At 38.5% G+C, this 16067-nt stretch overlaps 1 protein-coding gene and 1 long non-coding RNA gene across 4 annotated transcripts; both read right to left on the bottom strand.

Moving 5' to 3' along the window:
- Positions 1-1677: 1677 nt before the first annotated feature.
- HEMGN (hemogen) lies at positions 1678-10881 on the bottom strand. 3 transcript variants are annotated; one of them, XM_063294811.1, is made up of 5 exons: positions 10792-10881; positions 9798-9879; positions 6147-6240; positions 4167-4420; positions 1678-1893 (listed from the first exon to the last, which is right to left on the bottom strand). In XM_063294811.1, the coding sequence occupies exons 2-5, from the start codon at positions 9877-9879 to the stop codon at positions 1793-1795; spliced, it is 531 nt and encodes a 176-aa protein (XP_063150881.1). In that variant the 5' UTR covers positions 10792-10881; the 3' UTR covers positions 1678-1792. The 3 variants fall into 3 exon arrangements, with proteins under 3 accessions (XP_063150881.1, XP_063150880.1, XP_063150882.1); XM_063294810.1 differs by lacking the exon at positions 10792-10881 and having other exon boundaries at positions 9798-9989; XM_063294812.1 differs by lacking the exon at positions 10792-10881 and having other exon boundaries at positions 6159-6240; positions 9798-9985.
- On the bottom strand, positions 8816-9567 carry LOC134491220 (uncharacterized). Its single transcript, XR_010067302.1, has 2 exons — positions 9404-9567; positions 8816-9204 (listed from the first exon to the last, which is right to left on the bottom strand). It is a non-coding gene; the product is annotated as an uncharacterized LOC134491220 (long non-coding RNA).
- Positions 10882-16067: the final 5186 nt, after the last annotated feature.

Raw genomic sequence — 16067 nt, forward strand, 5'->3', positions numbered from 1 at the left:
TAAGTGGATGATGTTTTTAGATGCTGTAACTCCATTTCACCATTGGATGGAGCTCTTGCCTCATTCATCCTCCTGGCTCCTGCATTTCAGGTCCTGTGAGGTTAATGCTGGCTTAATAATTTTGCAGCTTCCCTTCAACAGCCCAGTTGAAAGAATAGGAGTAATGTTGCCAAGAATTTGTCAGTTTCCACATTCACTTCATTAGGGAACAAAATCTACTAGGCTACTGGCCTTTTTTCTTTTTTTAACGTTTTCTGTAGGGAGTGGGGATGCGTTGAGAGGGGCAGGGTAATTGTTGCAGGACCTCCAGCTGCTCAGGTCTGGGCAGCAATTTTCAGTCCTTGTTCTCAGCATTTCACATAGAACTAAAAACAACTGTGGATCATAGGAATATGCAAAACATTTCAAATTCATAAAATATGTATTCATTTATTAGATTCCTAAATCATTCTCTACCAAAGTCTCTGAGAGGTATACAAAAATCAAACATATTATGGCAGGACATTTCACAATAAATTTAATTATTCATTATTTTAAACACTTCCAAATCTCCAGAACCACCTGTTTCAAACTCGAACAATGGATTGCCTTCAAATTGCTTCTGAGAGTTTGAGAAATGAAAACTCCAATGGTGTAGAAGTGTTGCTCGTCTATATTTTTCTACACCTCTCCTTCTTATTCTTAACAGGTGAAACCAGCAGAACAGGAGGTATGTGTAATTATATTATTTTGCATATGTACATATGGACTACTCACTAATTCAGTGCCTGGGATGGGCTCCTCATACATGGTCTCAAACACATAATTTCTACATACAAATGGAAAAGGAGACTAGGCTAAAATCCATTGTCCTAATATGTGGATTGTTCCAAATGGAGAGTTCCAAATGCTACCAGTCCAAAGACCTTGTACAGTTCATCTTTCTCCTCTCAGCTGAATATTTGAAAATATAAAAATGGTGGGAAATGACAGAAGTATACAAATGAGAGAAGTTGCTTCCAAGATGGCCTATAAGCTTGTACGAACGAGGCAGAATAATTGACTTATCAGTTCCTTGTCATTCTTTGAAGGGATTTAATAAAAAAAACAAAATAATTATATTATTTTGCATATGTACATATGGACTACTCACTAATTCAGTGCCTGGGATGGGCTCCTGGAGGAGCGTTCAGCCATGTAGGTCCCATCTGCAGCACCAAATGGTATAGCTCAAATATTCACTTCCCCAATAACTACAAATAAGGAGAAAAAAATTGCTAGGGAGGTATCTGTCTTTGCTTGTTCCTCTAGGTTCTTCATTTTTGTTTTTTCCTGTTCTAACACATTACCTATAAGCAGAGGAAGAACCTGTAGATGGATGCAGAGCATCTCCCTCTAGAGTTCCAATGTGAGACAGTGATTGCTGCTGCCTGGCAGAGGCATTCTACTTGCCTCCATTTCAACTTTTCCTAGCCTGGAGCTACACAATGTCTTGGATGAAAGCTACCATTGTCATCGGCCATCATGGTTGAAGATAATGACCCTTCCAATCTAACACATCTCAAAGATACTCGATGAAGAAGGCTGCTTCATCTGAATATAGGTCAGTAAACCCAACATTACAAATTACAAATCTCCTGTCCTCCAAAGGAAGGTGGAGCCATTGAGTATTTAAAAAAAGAAGAAATCGCAGGAAGATGACAACAAAGGCTACCGGACTTTTATTGCTCACACAAGAATGACAGGTATCATGTAGCCTAATAGCATTTCCACATTGAATAGGAACAATTATCATCTGCACCCAACTTTTAAATTAAAAGCCAAATAAACCTTGCTCCAAATGATCATTTTCCAAAGACTGAGGGTCCTCTGATTCTTCTGGTCTTGGCGTCTCCTCTAGTGCTGGTTGGTGGGCTGGGAGGGAGTAAACAAGTTATCACTTACAAATATTTCTATTGGTTTGATCTAAAGCAGTGTTTCTCAACCTTGGCAACTCTAAGATGGGTGGACTTCAACTCCCAGAATTCTCCAGCCAGCCATGTCCACTCGTCTTAAAGTTGCCAAGGTTGAGAACCACTGCTCTAAAGAATGCTGGTGTCTCTGGGTAATAACCATAGCCAAGCTTAACTAAGCACTGTTTAAGCAAAAAAGGAAAGAAACATTGACTCCCAAATGTCCTCAAAGATTTTTCATTACTGATGACATATTCACAGTTAACAGAAACAAAGAAGAATTATAGCTAGTAATTCTTCAGACACTATTGTTATGAAAACCAGGTCTATTATCCTTTTGCATGGTACAAAATTAGAACATATAAGCCAGGTGCTACTTCTCTGCTACCTAGGCACCAGTTCTTTAAATATTTCATGGACTTCCTTAAATCATTGCATTTGTGATTATTTCACTATAATCCCCCTTGAGATTTTTTCAATAAAATAAAAAGCTACATTCAAATCTGAATGGAATGGAATAAAATAGAAGTGGACAAGCACAAAAAAGGGCTCCAGTGCTGAAAAAGGAATTACGGTATGTATTAAAATTCCTTTTTTTTAATACTTCTGTCCTCTTTTATGCCACTTAAAGCTGTACTACACTAATCAATAAATAAATAGTCTTTGATAGAGGAACCAGCTCAATCACGCTGAACTACGGAATTACTACATTTTGACAATGCTGGCCCAAGTAACTTATGGAAAGGCATGAGATGAGATCCCCTCCCATTCCACAAAGAGAAGCCAGCTGGACTGAAAACTGGACTTACTTTAACACAGGTAATGGGATAAAATTCTCCATCACCTCCAAAGGTAGCAGTCCAGTTTACGGGCTACAGCGCAAGCTGTAGACTTCTTTTTCTAGTATATAATCCTATTTTAAAATATAATACATCTACTTTATTTCCTGAGACTCATCAGTAATTCTCTAGGAAAGATCTTGAGTTTTCTACTTCCATTAAAAGTATTTCTACTTTGTAAACTTACATTCAAAAGGCCAGACTACATATTAAGCAAGAGACTAGTCATCTGATCTCTTACAAGTTTCTCTCTGAAACTTATGTTTCAATAAGTACTTGTTCTGAATGCCAAACAGTGGGGGGAAATGTCCCATACCACTTTCCTAGTCTAAATATAAATACCACAAACAGGGGATTAATAACATACAATAGTCCACTATGGCATGGGATAGGGATACTTGGGGACCGCCTCTCCCCAGTTACATCTACCTATCCCATCAGATCCAGCAGGAGAGGCAGGTTGCAGGTCCTGTCTACAAAGGACCGTCATGAAGAAAGCCTTTTCTGCCGGGGCACCTGCCCTTTAGAACATTGTTTCCCTGAAGCTTAGATTAGTTCCAACCCTGTTGGCCTTTAGGAAGGCTCTGAAAACATGGCTGTGCCACCACACTTGGGGATCTGGTGGTAGTGGTGAGCCTCTTCAATGGCTGTGCTGAAAGTGGGGTACTGACTGGATTCTGCCACTGATTAGGGTTATGTTTTTGTTTTTAATGCAGTTTTTATTGACAGTTTGGAGGCTTTTTCATCAATTTTTGTTGTTGTTTGGGGTATTGTTTTAATTATTGTGAGGTGCCCAGAGTCACCGAGGTGAGATGGGTGGCTATACAAATGGAATGAATGAATGAATGAAATATTAATCTAATATAGCATTTGGCCCTAATATTGATGTGGTTGTCCTTTCAGCCAAATTACTGAAGAAAAATATGAAGCACTGCAATGATATTAGAAATGTGAAGCTGGCTAAGTTATAATTTAACAGTCCTAGCAAAACTCTAAACTAGGGCTACCAAATCAGGGTTGCAAAGATCTAGATGACCACCAGCTGGCAGCTCTTTCTTGTCCCTTAATGGTCATCAGGATTTTTGCAGATCAGATATGACAGCCCTGCTCTTATCATATCTAAGTGCCCCTACTGTTGAAAGATCCAGAAGGGAGGACCAGAGCACTACATTTTTACCTTATTTACTTCTCCGTGATAAAGTAGGGGTAGCTACTAGATTCTTATCTGATCCAACTGATTAGTGATTCCAGAGGAATCATGGAAAGGGACAGGGAAAATGATCTCCGAAATTATTTGAGAGACCTTATCATCCAGACCAAATTTACTTCAGGTTGAATAATAAGCTTCTCACTAAAAGAGCTTTTATTTTCAAAGGCTGCTAGTTACAGAACTTACCACATCTGAAAACAGATGGAGTTACTTCCTGTTGGGAATATAGCCCTTCAGTTACCACCAGAGGGGCAGAACATTCTTCATGGAGTCCATGAGTGACTTCAGCCTTTTCCTCCACTGCGGCCACCTGCGTTTCATGGCTCTCTGCTTCCTCTGGCTGCGATTCTGGTTGTGCTTCTTGCTGTAGAGCCTGACGCCGACCTCGGCCCTTTCTAGTTGCTCTTCCTTTCTGTGCTCGCTTGTGCTTCTTTTGCTCCCTACCAGATTGTACACAAAAAAATTATTTTGTAAATTCTTGGAACTGATAGATTACTCTGAAGGGCCCTTTTCAGAAAACCATTAATACCCTTCTTTTAATCACATTAAAATTCTTAGCTTGGTTTTTAAGATTATTTATTCAACTTTTTCCCATTCAATATGAGCAAACCAGAGTTCATACCACAATTCATGAGAGGACAGAATGTGCTCCTGGTCAATGATTCAATATCCTGCAGAACTCAAAGCCATGGTCGTACCTGTGCAGCAGAGGAAGGCTTGGGCAACGAAGGAAGGCGGTGGTGTCTCTAACTTTGACACTTCAATCTATTTATCTTCGAAATCTGTTTGTTTGTTTAAAGGGCTTATACGGCTACCTATCTCACGTAGTTCTCCATGCCCTGTTGGGGATTCTTTTCATGGTTGTTAGGTAAATACAGGTCTCCTTAGGGGGGCGATGGGGGGTGATAAAATATAATAAACAAACAAACAAATAAATAAAATCAAACTTATTAAATGCAGTGTGGGTGGGAAGGGGTTGGTTTTATAACAGCAGCAGCAGCAGCAGCAGCAGCAGCAGCAGCAATGAAAGGGCTGTGAAGGAACAAATTAAACCCCTAGTTGAAACACCATTTTGAAGCCTTATCGTCCAAGGATATTGTATAATGGCAAAAAAAAAATGACCTTACATCTGAATGCAAATTAACAAGCTTTGATATTTTATTCATTCATTCATTCATTTTTCAAATTTCTATCACTGCCATCTCCCCCAAAAGGAGGACTCTGGGTGGTTTACAATAAAGTTATATATTGTATATATCTACATCTACATTCACACATACCTACACACACACACACACACACGGTTTTATCATTTATTGCACAAAAATATGTCTACTGAAATTTCAGAAGCCAAAAGGGTAACTGAATAGAATGTGTGGTGGTCAAGGGGGATTTTCTGTGTCTGCTTTAGCTCCTTGTTCTTGCCTCTATCAGAAGCAAAATAAATGATGCCCAATATGAAACACTGCAAAATAAGTTATTTTAAATCAAATGTTGCAAATATATTCTATTGGCACCATTTATGCATTGCAGAATTCCGTTTTCTGGGCATAGAGTAGACTCGGCCGGTGCTGAGTATAAAGAGTTTACCCTGGAGTTTACGCTGCTGTGCAAATAAGTAAAACAGATGCATTTCCAGAATCTTATCATCTAAATCCCATCCATTTGTGTGAATGCATATCTGTCAGTGCAAGAATGGGCAGGGCAAAAGATCCAAGGATACAAATGGGGGATGTCATGTTGTCAAGGAATGGAATAAGTAAAAGCTTTAATATTTGAGTTGGGAATGAATCACTGGCAGGTCAATCTATGAGGTGTACTAGGAGAGCTTTCCAAACAAGAGGGAAGGCCAAAAAAAGGTTAGCATACCTTCCCATTCTTCTTTTTCTTAGAAGAGAAATCTACCCTTCTGCTAATTTAACCCTACCCATAGCCCTCCAGCTCATGGCCATGCAAATCACAGGATTTGTTAACTATGATTAATTTGTCTTATTGATTTTGGTGAAACTTTAACAGGACTAAATTGTTTTTCATCAGAGCAAGAGTAACTTCGGTGTCATTATTTAGACACAAAACATCCTTTTTAAAGCTATGCGTGAACAAACATATCACAGCAGATTGCTTCGTCTCTAAAATGAACATCACTTTGTCACCATCCTAATTTACCCCAGAACCCACTGTTGAGTGTCTTTTTCGTCTGCTTCTGCTTTCCTTTTTCTGAGAAGTTCTCGGTCTCTCAAGCGGTGTGAAATGCCAACATCTGCAAGAGGTAAGCAACAAGAAACACAGTTGCAGGAATTATGCTAAGAGACTACTCTGATAAGAAATCTGATATTACAGGAAGAGAGCACACCTGATAAAGCAATGACAGAGCCCTTTCAGCAACTCCTAAAGAATATGTCGGGTTAATCATTACATTTATAAAATTAACTGCACACAACAAATATTTACATGATGGTTATATTGAGGAGCGGGTTTCAGAAAACCCACATGTATCTCATTAGCTACATGAACACAAAGTGAACCCTATTCCAATCAAACACTTCCACAATGGCTGAAGGATTTATCACATATGATCGTCTTTTGTCTCCATTAAAAAAAAATCTGCTGAGACAAGCCAGAGAAACAGTAAAGTCATGTAAAGTCACAATCACAACAAAAGCGACTATTTTAGTTCTTCGTGAAAACCATTTCAGGGGGTTAAAATAATATTCCAGGAAAGTATGCAAAATTTAGTAAGTCAGCTAAGCAGCCCAAAGCTTTTTTAAAAATGCTAAAGCTTTATTCTCTAAATATAGTATCTTTATACAATTGCATGCAGTCTAGGGTCATGGTTGTCCATTTAGTTACACTTGCAGACATTACGATGTAACCTGGCAGCTGCAGGCTGTACAGCACATTTCATGAAAAACAAACCTGGTGCATCTTGCTGTGTTGCATTTCACTTTTGACTCACCGATCGCTAACTCCAGATGAGAGTAGAAAGGGTCGTCTTGTCCAGATCAGAGAAATGACGTCAAACACTTTTGTCCAAACAGTGGAATATATGGGAGTGACAAGGCTGCAACTAGGGTTGTGTCACCTGGGGCAAACATGGATTCCGCGCCCATTTTGGCACCCCCCCCCCAGTGCTCATTTTGGGGCCCCCCCCGCAGTGTGGCGCCCGGGGCAGATGCCCCGCTTGCCCCCCCCAGTTGCAGCCCTGGGTGTGAGAGCTTTGTTTGATGATTAACAAATTCAGCTGTAAACTTAGAAACATTTTGTTGTTGTTGGAGATAACATATATAGAACAACCTTAGGAAAGATTATAGTCTGGCCTGATGATTTGGGCATATAGGGTTCCATTTGGTACAAACATTTATTGTCATCTGAGTAACACCCAACTTGCCCAATATCAAAATGGGAAATACGCTTTTTTTTCTTTCTTGTTTCTTTCTTTTGGAAAACCATCTATCAGGACTTCTTTCTACGGACATTAAAGGCCGATATTTCACAGTCAGTTAAGATATGAAAGCTATAACATGTGGTGAATAACAAATTTATTTTCTAGCTGTGACAGAATCTACATTTCATTTGCTTTTAACAAGATGCATAACATGTGTAAAGATAAATGCATCTTGTTCATAAATTCTTTTAACAATTTCCTTAGGCGTTAAAGTAATGGTTTCCCCAAAGTTTGGGACATTTCTACTTGATTCTCCCTCATTAGAATTGGTGATGTCACTAACAGCAATTCATAATGCTATTATAATATGTTATGAGGATATCAAGAGGAAAAGTGGTCTAGATCACTCAAACTAACTCTACTTGTAATAGAAGCACATCAGCTGTAGCAATGAGCTTTTTCAGTGACATCTTAAGATTCATTTATCTACATTCTACAGTATTCAGATGTAACCATTAAAATGGTATCTATCTTAAATGGACTGTACCATAAAACAAAAATAAAAACAATGCATCAGCATATTTACTAAACGCCTGCCACCTGAGGCTTCTCTGTGGCTTGGATTCATGGGTTCATGCAAGACACAGATGTCTGTTTCAATCCAGATGTGGAATATTATGCATAGTGTCCACTTCAGCAACAAGTAAAGAAGGTCTGCCTATGCATGAGGTGAATCTGTCCTCCAGCCTTTGATGTGAGGGCAGCATGAGATACCTTGCAATTTAAGAGACTTGCTCTCTATACCATTTGGCCAGTGCCTAGTGCACCAACCTGTCTCTCATCATTTCACCATTAGACTTTATCATTTTCTTTAGTTTTTTGCTTTGTGCTAATGTGCAACTGGTACAATGAAGCAAACCTTTTGAAATAATACTGTACTTCTTCCCCCAAGCGGAGCATAAATTGGACAGGTTTGACAAACTGTTCTCTCACAGTAAGGACCCCAGCTGATAGCCCCCAGCAATTCTACGGCAACATCATCTGCTCTTATGCCTTTTGTTCAATATTACAACAGAATTGGCTATGCACATAGGACGGGGGTATGTCAGACTGGCTGTACACCCAGAAGAACAACAGCTATTTGGGAAGGTAGTTATAACAAAATAAAGGGGAAAGCACTGCACAATTTGTGATTGTGCATCTAGAATACACATTCGGAGTTCAATCTAGGGTTCACCAACATGTTGACTTTCTTCCAATGGCTAAATATGGCGGTAATGGCCATTTACAATAGGGATGCAGGAGGGAGATCTGGCTAGGAGGAGGAGTTGTTTTTAATTCTCTTTCAATTATTTTCCCATGCCAATTCCTCTTCTCAGCCATTTTATCCCATTTTCCCACTGCAAGGCTCCTGGACTAGAAACAAATCCAATAGAGCCATTGTAGTTACTTGCCTGTTTTTCACATTTACCCCTGCTTTTCTATATATTATTCATGGCAGTTTATGGGAGGTGTGCAGGAGGTGTGAGGAGAATTAGCAGTAAAGTGGGCCTAAGACATTTGCTTGTCTGAGGCAGAACATAAAACAGCACTCATCCTTCCCCCAGATCAAGATACACATGGCACCCAGCATAGGATCAAATTATTTTGGTACCTGAGGCATAAAATCCCATCAATGCTTCTCCCTCTCCCTGGCAATAAAACCAAGGCAGCAAAGTAATAATTTGCACATCTTTCCTGACACCTGAAATAAAATGCTGGCATCTGTTCCCTTGACTTAATTGGTGGCTAGCTCTACTATAGAAATGCTTCAGTATTCCTCCTGGTCTTTATTTCTCCCTTGCAAATGCCCTGGGTCTCCTTCATTGGCACCACTGTAGCAAGCAGTGTTATATAACTAGCGCATGTATATAGGGATATACATGCGCTAGTTATTGCCAAGGGTGGATTATTCTCCAGAGTTTGAATCTGAGGATGAAGACAGATGGAACATTTTAGGTGGAAGCAGTTTGAACAAATCAATGTTCTCTTGATCCACGTTTATATCCCATGTTTCCTCTCATTATATGTTTGCAACAACCTTGCAAGATAAATGAGGTGAGGAGTGTCTACTCTAAGGTCACCCAGCGAGCTTCATAGCTGAATGGAGATCCAAACCTGATCACCCCAGTCCTAGTCCAACACTGTTTAGGGAATGCCTTCAGCTATAACGTTTTGCTTCCATCCTCACTTGTTCAAGGGAAAAGGGCTGAAGCCTAAAGATGCTACTGCACACAAACAATATTTTCAGAAGACCCTCCCAACATTTATTCACCAAAAGCAAAATAAGAACAGAGGTTTATTAGGGGCAAGGATCAGAGAGCCGGTAATCCTTGAAAAATGCATATCTGTCTCCAATAAAGCACTCCCTTTCCCAAAATAAATTGTATTACCTGGAACGGCATACTCCTCAGACGTGGCCCCTGGCTGCTGTGGATTTTCAGAGTATGAATGATCCTTTTCTAAGTTTGCCATCTTTAACAGTTTATTTTAAGTATTTATATGGAAAAAGGAGCTGAGCTCCACCATAGGATCACACAACACATCTAATGGCTTAGTGCAAAATGAGAGTTTCCAAAAAGAAACGGAAAAAAAAGAAATGAACTACCCGCCCTACACATCTTATCTGCCATGGACATGGCTATGTTAATACTACTTTTTCTTATCAAGCTGCAAAGGTGTTTATATTGATGCTAAAAGTCTGACCTATCCATTTCCAAACATTTTTCCTCACATGAAATAATTGCTTTTTGAAAGAAACATGCCGTTTTTCAAACATTTTGAGCTTGGAAATTCCTGGGAAAAAACCCTACCTCACCATTTAGAAATAATAACCTCCTTAAACAGCTTTGGAAAGAAGAATTTATTAGATAAAATTGCAAGCGAGGTTTAGGCATAGTAAGAACAGTTCTCTGGAAAAAAAATCTGTTCAAATCTATGTGTGTCTGTATTTGCATTCATGTTTGCATAAAGATCCCTCATCCTATGTTTTAAGTTCTATGAGAATGAGCCAATAAACTAAACGTGACATGGACATTTTTGAAGAGGATCCAAATGAGAAAATACTCCTGAGATTTTGTGTCTGTGTGTGTGTGTTTTCCAGGTAGTGATCAGTACAATTCTACAAACATCTGACACATTTACTGCATAGAAATTAATTCTGAAGAATGTTCTGCAATGGAAAAATTATATGGAAGGATTCCCTTAGTTTTCCACATCAAACTTCATATACATTAGCAGTCACTACTACAAATACCTGAAATGTGTTGTATCTCCAGGTTATGTTAAAAACACTGGCATTTCTTAGTTTGCCTAATTTCCAGTTTCTTTTCCCTTCCTCTTAAACCATATTCTTGAAATCCACCTCAGTAAAATGTTTGGCATCACCTTTTAATATTGGGAGTTCCTTTTCCCCTGTCCTTTGGACACCTCCCTTGGGCTTAAAGGAGATTATTTTACTGCTCTAGAAAGGTGGGGCAGACTAAAACTCACAAGAGAGAAGGGTGGAGGTAAAGGGAACTAAATGCACATCCTGCTTTTTGTGATATGCAGAGGCAAGGCACTCAGAGCCAACAACTTCAGACTTCAATAGTTGAGAAGGAATCCCAAGGACCTTATTGTGGCACAAGATACAGTTCCCCACATTCCATATTCTCAAACGACAACAAAGAATCCTCAGGCATTTTAAAGATCAACAAGTTTGTTTTGGCATAAGAGTTCATAGGCTAGTCTATTTCATTGGAAGCATTCAGTGCTTTTCTAAGCTGGGGATACTTATTCATACAGAGGTGAGGTGTTTAAAGTTAATTTTTAGTTCCACAGGCCTTTTTATTGTTTTGGTTGTAACCAAGCTCCGTGACTGAAAATTAAAGTTTTTCTCTGTCATTTTTGTAGAAATTATATGTATTTCTCATACATAGCCTTGGTTGCAATCAAGCTAAGCTGTAACATGTGAATTTTGAAAGCAATTTATGGTTTAGGACGTTGCATAAATTCCCAATGGTAACTTATTTAATAAAGTTAAATAAACCATGGTTAATCATATCAGAGAGATGACTAGCATAGAATCTCTTTCACATTTTTATGTGGAAAGATTTTTTTTTTAACATGGAAGAGCTTCTACCATATGAACCAGCAGACTGAAATGGTAAAGACAAAACTGCTGGGAAAAAAGTAGTTTCAACAGCAGCAACTATACATTGGTATGATTAATGGATAAAAACAGAAGATGGTTGTGTCTAATTGCTACATCAAAAGTGACAAATGGATCAGCCTTCCCTGATTTTGTTTGATCAATTTAATATCTTTTCCACTCTGCCACACTCCACTTTGTGTATGAATAGGGCAGAAATGCAAACACTGCTATTGCTGTTACATCCTACTTGGCCTACAGACAGTACCATTAATTCCCTTCAGCATAGACTCTCAGAGTGGTGTACAGTTAAAGTAGGAAGATAAATAATACAATTAAAAAACCATATAACAATATAAAACACAGAAACAATGCCACCAATAAACCAGATCAATTATACAACAATTAAATTCATGAAAACATCAACATGTTCTCATGACTGGGCAGATTAAAAAAAGTCAGTCCCCCTGAATACAATTTGTTATCCCAAGATTAATATGAAGAGCTGGACTGACGTTATTTGAAGTACCAATTTCAATCATGGTTATACTGCTTGCTTTTCTAATTTATTCTTACTTATTATTGCTGGCAAGAAAGTGGGTAGAATTATCAATATTTTCAACAAAAGGGATAGAGAACTCAAAATTATCTTCCAAGCCACAAACTATATGTTTATCATGTTAACTGATACGGTAGAGAAGTTATGTGCCAAATTTTTCAGAACTTCAAGAAAGATCTGCTAATACTAGCTTTCTTTAAAAGGTAGCTCCTAGAGTTGAGTCATTCAACTTAAGTAATTCAGTTTGGTCATACTGTACATCAAAAGGTTGGACTGTTGTGTTTTGTTTTGTTTTGGGTTACCTAAGTGATTTAAATACTATACTATATATTACCTTTGGAACAAGTACAAAACTGAACCATTGCTTGCTTTGGTTGCTATAAACTTTTATAAACATATCAGCTGGGAGGTTAAGATCTCATACTTAAGGTAAGAATACAAATCTATCACCGTTTCTGATAAAATAAACATTTCTGTGAAACTCAGCAATAACATTTCCCTGTTATAAAGAAATTATCTATACAGTATTTTGTTGTGTATTTTTTTCTATATGAAAAATACAAACTAAATATTATTTTTGACAAAAAGGAAATGGTTGCCCTGAGAATGAAGGAACTTTTCCCCCAGGAGTCTCCTGATTTTGGGGGCAGGCAAACATATTTTGCAGACATATTTTATATTCTGAGAAAAATGTTATGGACACCATTACAAAACTTTTGTTGTGGTAGGTATAATCCAAAATGGATTTCACAGGAAAGCAAACTAGTGAGGGTAAAAGACAAGTAACTATTCCAAGAAACGAAATACAGGGCAAATATGGGATATAATTTTTAAATCAAATACTTTTTCTAACCACAGTTTTCATTCAGAATCTCCCACACTATAACATACACTTTCTCCCTACAAGCCTCATAGTAATAGTTACACTCTAACCCTAACCAAATAAATCATATTATGGTTTGACACAATATGAGAACCAAGTCATTGTGATCTGTTTATAAACAAAATATAAATATAAAATAAATATAACATCTGTTTATAAACAGCACTGTGAACTGCTGTTTGTGTTATAATATATGAACCCAGCTGTGATATATTTAATAAGCCATGGCTTACTGCAGGGATGGGTAACCTGTATCCCCACCCCAAATCCCATTTTTATTGCTTTCAGAACCACCTCTAACTACATGTGCCAATTCTTTAAATCCCTTCTAAAAACCAGACACTAACCATCAAAACAGCAGCTCTGGAGAAAATTTGGGGAAAATGCAATCATTAAGCTGCATTAGACTGTTTACCTGGACTTGGCATTGACATGAGAAATCAGTGAGAAAGCCCAGATCCACATCATTCTAGGGATGGATCCACACAATATGTTAAGATAAATTTGGTTGGCTACTTTGTGGCTCAGCGTACGATCATATTAATTGGGTTAAGGGCTGCCATTTTGGAGAAAAAAAGAGTCACTGCCTATTTCCTCCAATCCTGCTAAGTATTCCAAGAGCCCTTGACCCAGAAGAATATTGTACTAGAAAGCCTTCATTACATCAATGGCTCCTTTTTAATCATCCAGGTAAGCAACAGGGAATGTGCTGTGGGGTGCTGCAGTCCATTTGCTGGGAAGTGTGTTCTTAGGCTGGTAAGTGTTGGTAACAAGTTTAGTAATGATATGCTTTGGGTTCTCGGTCATTCTGCACCTTCATCTCATTTCCTTGGAGAATGGGCTGGGCAGGGCAAGCTACTAGCCCAAAGTATCTGGGTTTGTCATCTGCAACAATGTCAGACCAAATGAAAGTACTTTGACTAATAATTGATCTGAATATTTGGGTGTCAGAATGATCTAATTCCTGACCCTGAATTGACTATATTTTGAGGTTTGCAGAACAGATGTATAGATAACCCAGTTAAGCATTTTGTGTGCACCTAGCTATCCATAACTATTCAGTGGGTTTAAATCTTTCTAAGCTAATGCTAGGACAGATTCCTGCTATGATAAATTTACCATCTTTTAAAATATTTAACTATATGCAGCAAGGTTCACACAAACTAAGTGTGATTAGTCTTTGGTCCAGTGTTGTTAAATGAACCCAGAAAATAAACAAATTCTAGCTTAACCATGGGTAAGTATAAAAGTCATATATACCCTGTTGATAGCTTTTAAAATTAAAAATTGTAAATTGAATACAGCAGAAGGATATATGCTTCCTAAAGCTTTTCAAATGACCTGCATGAAACTGTAGAGCAAAAACTGCTGAGTTCTTCTTAAAGCCTGTTGAAAATTGATAAGTACATTATGACTATGACCCAGCAAAATACTGAAAATGACAGGCTACGTTAGATAATTTTTCCTAGTTTACGAACAAGGGGAAATAGTTATTTCTGCTTCCAGTAGCACTGAATGTGAACAGATAGTGCAAAAATACAAGACTGTCTGTTTCATCCAATTTTTCAATAATGGGTATTTACACAACACTTGTGGCTAATTTAATCATGGCTTATTCAACCTCTCTTTCTAAGTTGATACTACACATTGAGTGAAAACTAACCACATGTAACCACACATAATGTAGTTGGCCAGTTTGTGGTTCAGTATGTTATGCAAACACAGCCAATCTCAGAGGATACTTACTCACAGACTACGGTAAGAAGCCTCTAATTGGATATAGTAGCTACCAAGCCATACTGTATGCATCTTTTTCTCATTCTGTAAGTTTCATGAAGAATTTCCAGAACGTCAGCTAGGGACTGGGCAGTGGCAATTAATTAAAGAGAAATAATTGAAATGGGGCCCTGGCATGCTGGGGTCTTCTAATCACATATGATGGTGTTCATACAAAATTTTAAACGCGCTTGCTCTTTTTAGAACTTCTGAGTCCTAGGAGAAGCAGGAAAACTTCTAAGATTCTTTTATGCATTTGTCCTGCAACAGAGAGGTTTATTTTGGTCCAGACAATATTTTCTTTCATCTATAAGATTTTTTTTCATTCCTTCCACAAAATATTATATTGAGAAGGAAAAGACATAACAGCTGCATAATACCTTTTGACTGGAAGTGCTAGGAATGCTTTGCATGGAGCTTCCCCCCCAAAAAGAATATTGCAATTATTCTATTGGAACTACTTGACTGAATTTTTGGTGGTGTTCTTCAGATTATAACAAAGGTTTTTGTGGCTGTGAGCTCTGCAACCTGTGTTCTAGACCCATGACCCTCTTAGTTGGTTAAGGCTTCCCAGGAGGTGATACGTGCTTGAGTCCAAGTGGCAGTTCATGCCTTTATGAGGGAGAGGATGATTCTACTGGCCTTGAAGCAGGCAGTGCTTCACCCTCTTCTTAAGAGGCCATCATTGGACCTAGCTGTGATGGTCAACTTTTGTCCAGTCTCCAACCTTCCCTTTTTAAGGAAGGAAGGAGGGTGGTAAGTACTGAGTTCTTAAGGAACCTGGAAGAAGCAGATTATCTGGACCCTTTTCAGTCAGGGTTCTGCATTGGACATGCTTGTGGATGACCTCTGGGCTATATGTCACTGGGCTAGGGTATCTGCAGGACCTCTTCTCCCACTAGGTTGCATATGTTGGGGTGTGCAAGCCCCAGGTCCCCTCTTAAATGCTGCCATCTGGTAGGACCTAAGAAGCAAGCTTTTCCATAGCTGCGCTTACCTTGTGGAACAGCCTCCCTCCTGATGTGCAGAGGGCTCCTACCCTCCTTGTCTTCTGGAAAGCTGTTAGATCAATAGGAAAATATGTGGAGCAACAGCCTGAAATTCACACTGAATTATAACTTGAAAGAGAATTTTTATAAGATGATGTATCATTGGTACTTAACTCCTGATAAATTGTCGAAGATGTATAAGGGAATGTCAAACACATGTTGGAAATGTTCTCAAGGCAAAGGTACTTTTTACCATCTTTGATGGACTTGTAAGAAAGCTAAGATCTATTGGGACTAGATATGTACCTTAATTCAAAGGATTCT

This window comes from Candoia aspera, chromosome 2 (genome assembly GCF_035149785.1).
Source record: "Candoia aspera isolate rCanAsp1 chromosome 2, rCanAsp1.hap2, whole genome shotgun sequence".
In the NCBI taxonomy this organism is placed as follows: Eukaryota; Metazoa; Chordata; class Lepidosauria; order Squamata; family Boidae; genus Candoia; species Candoia aspera.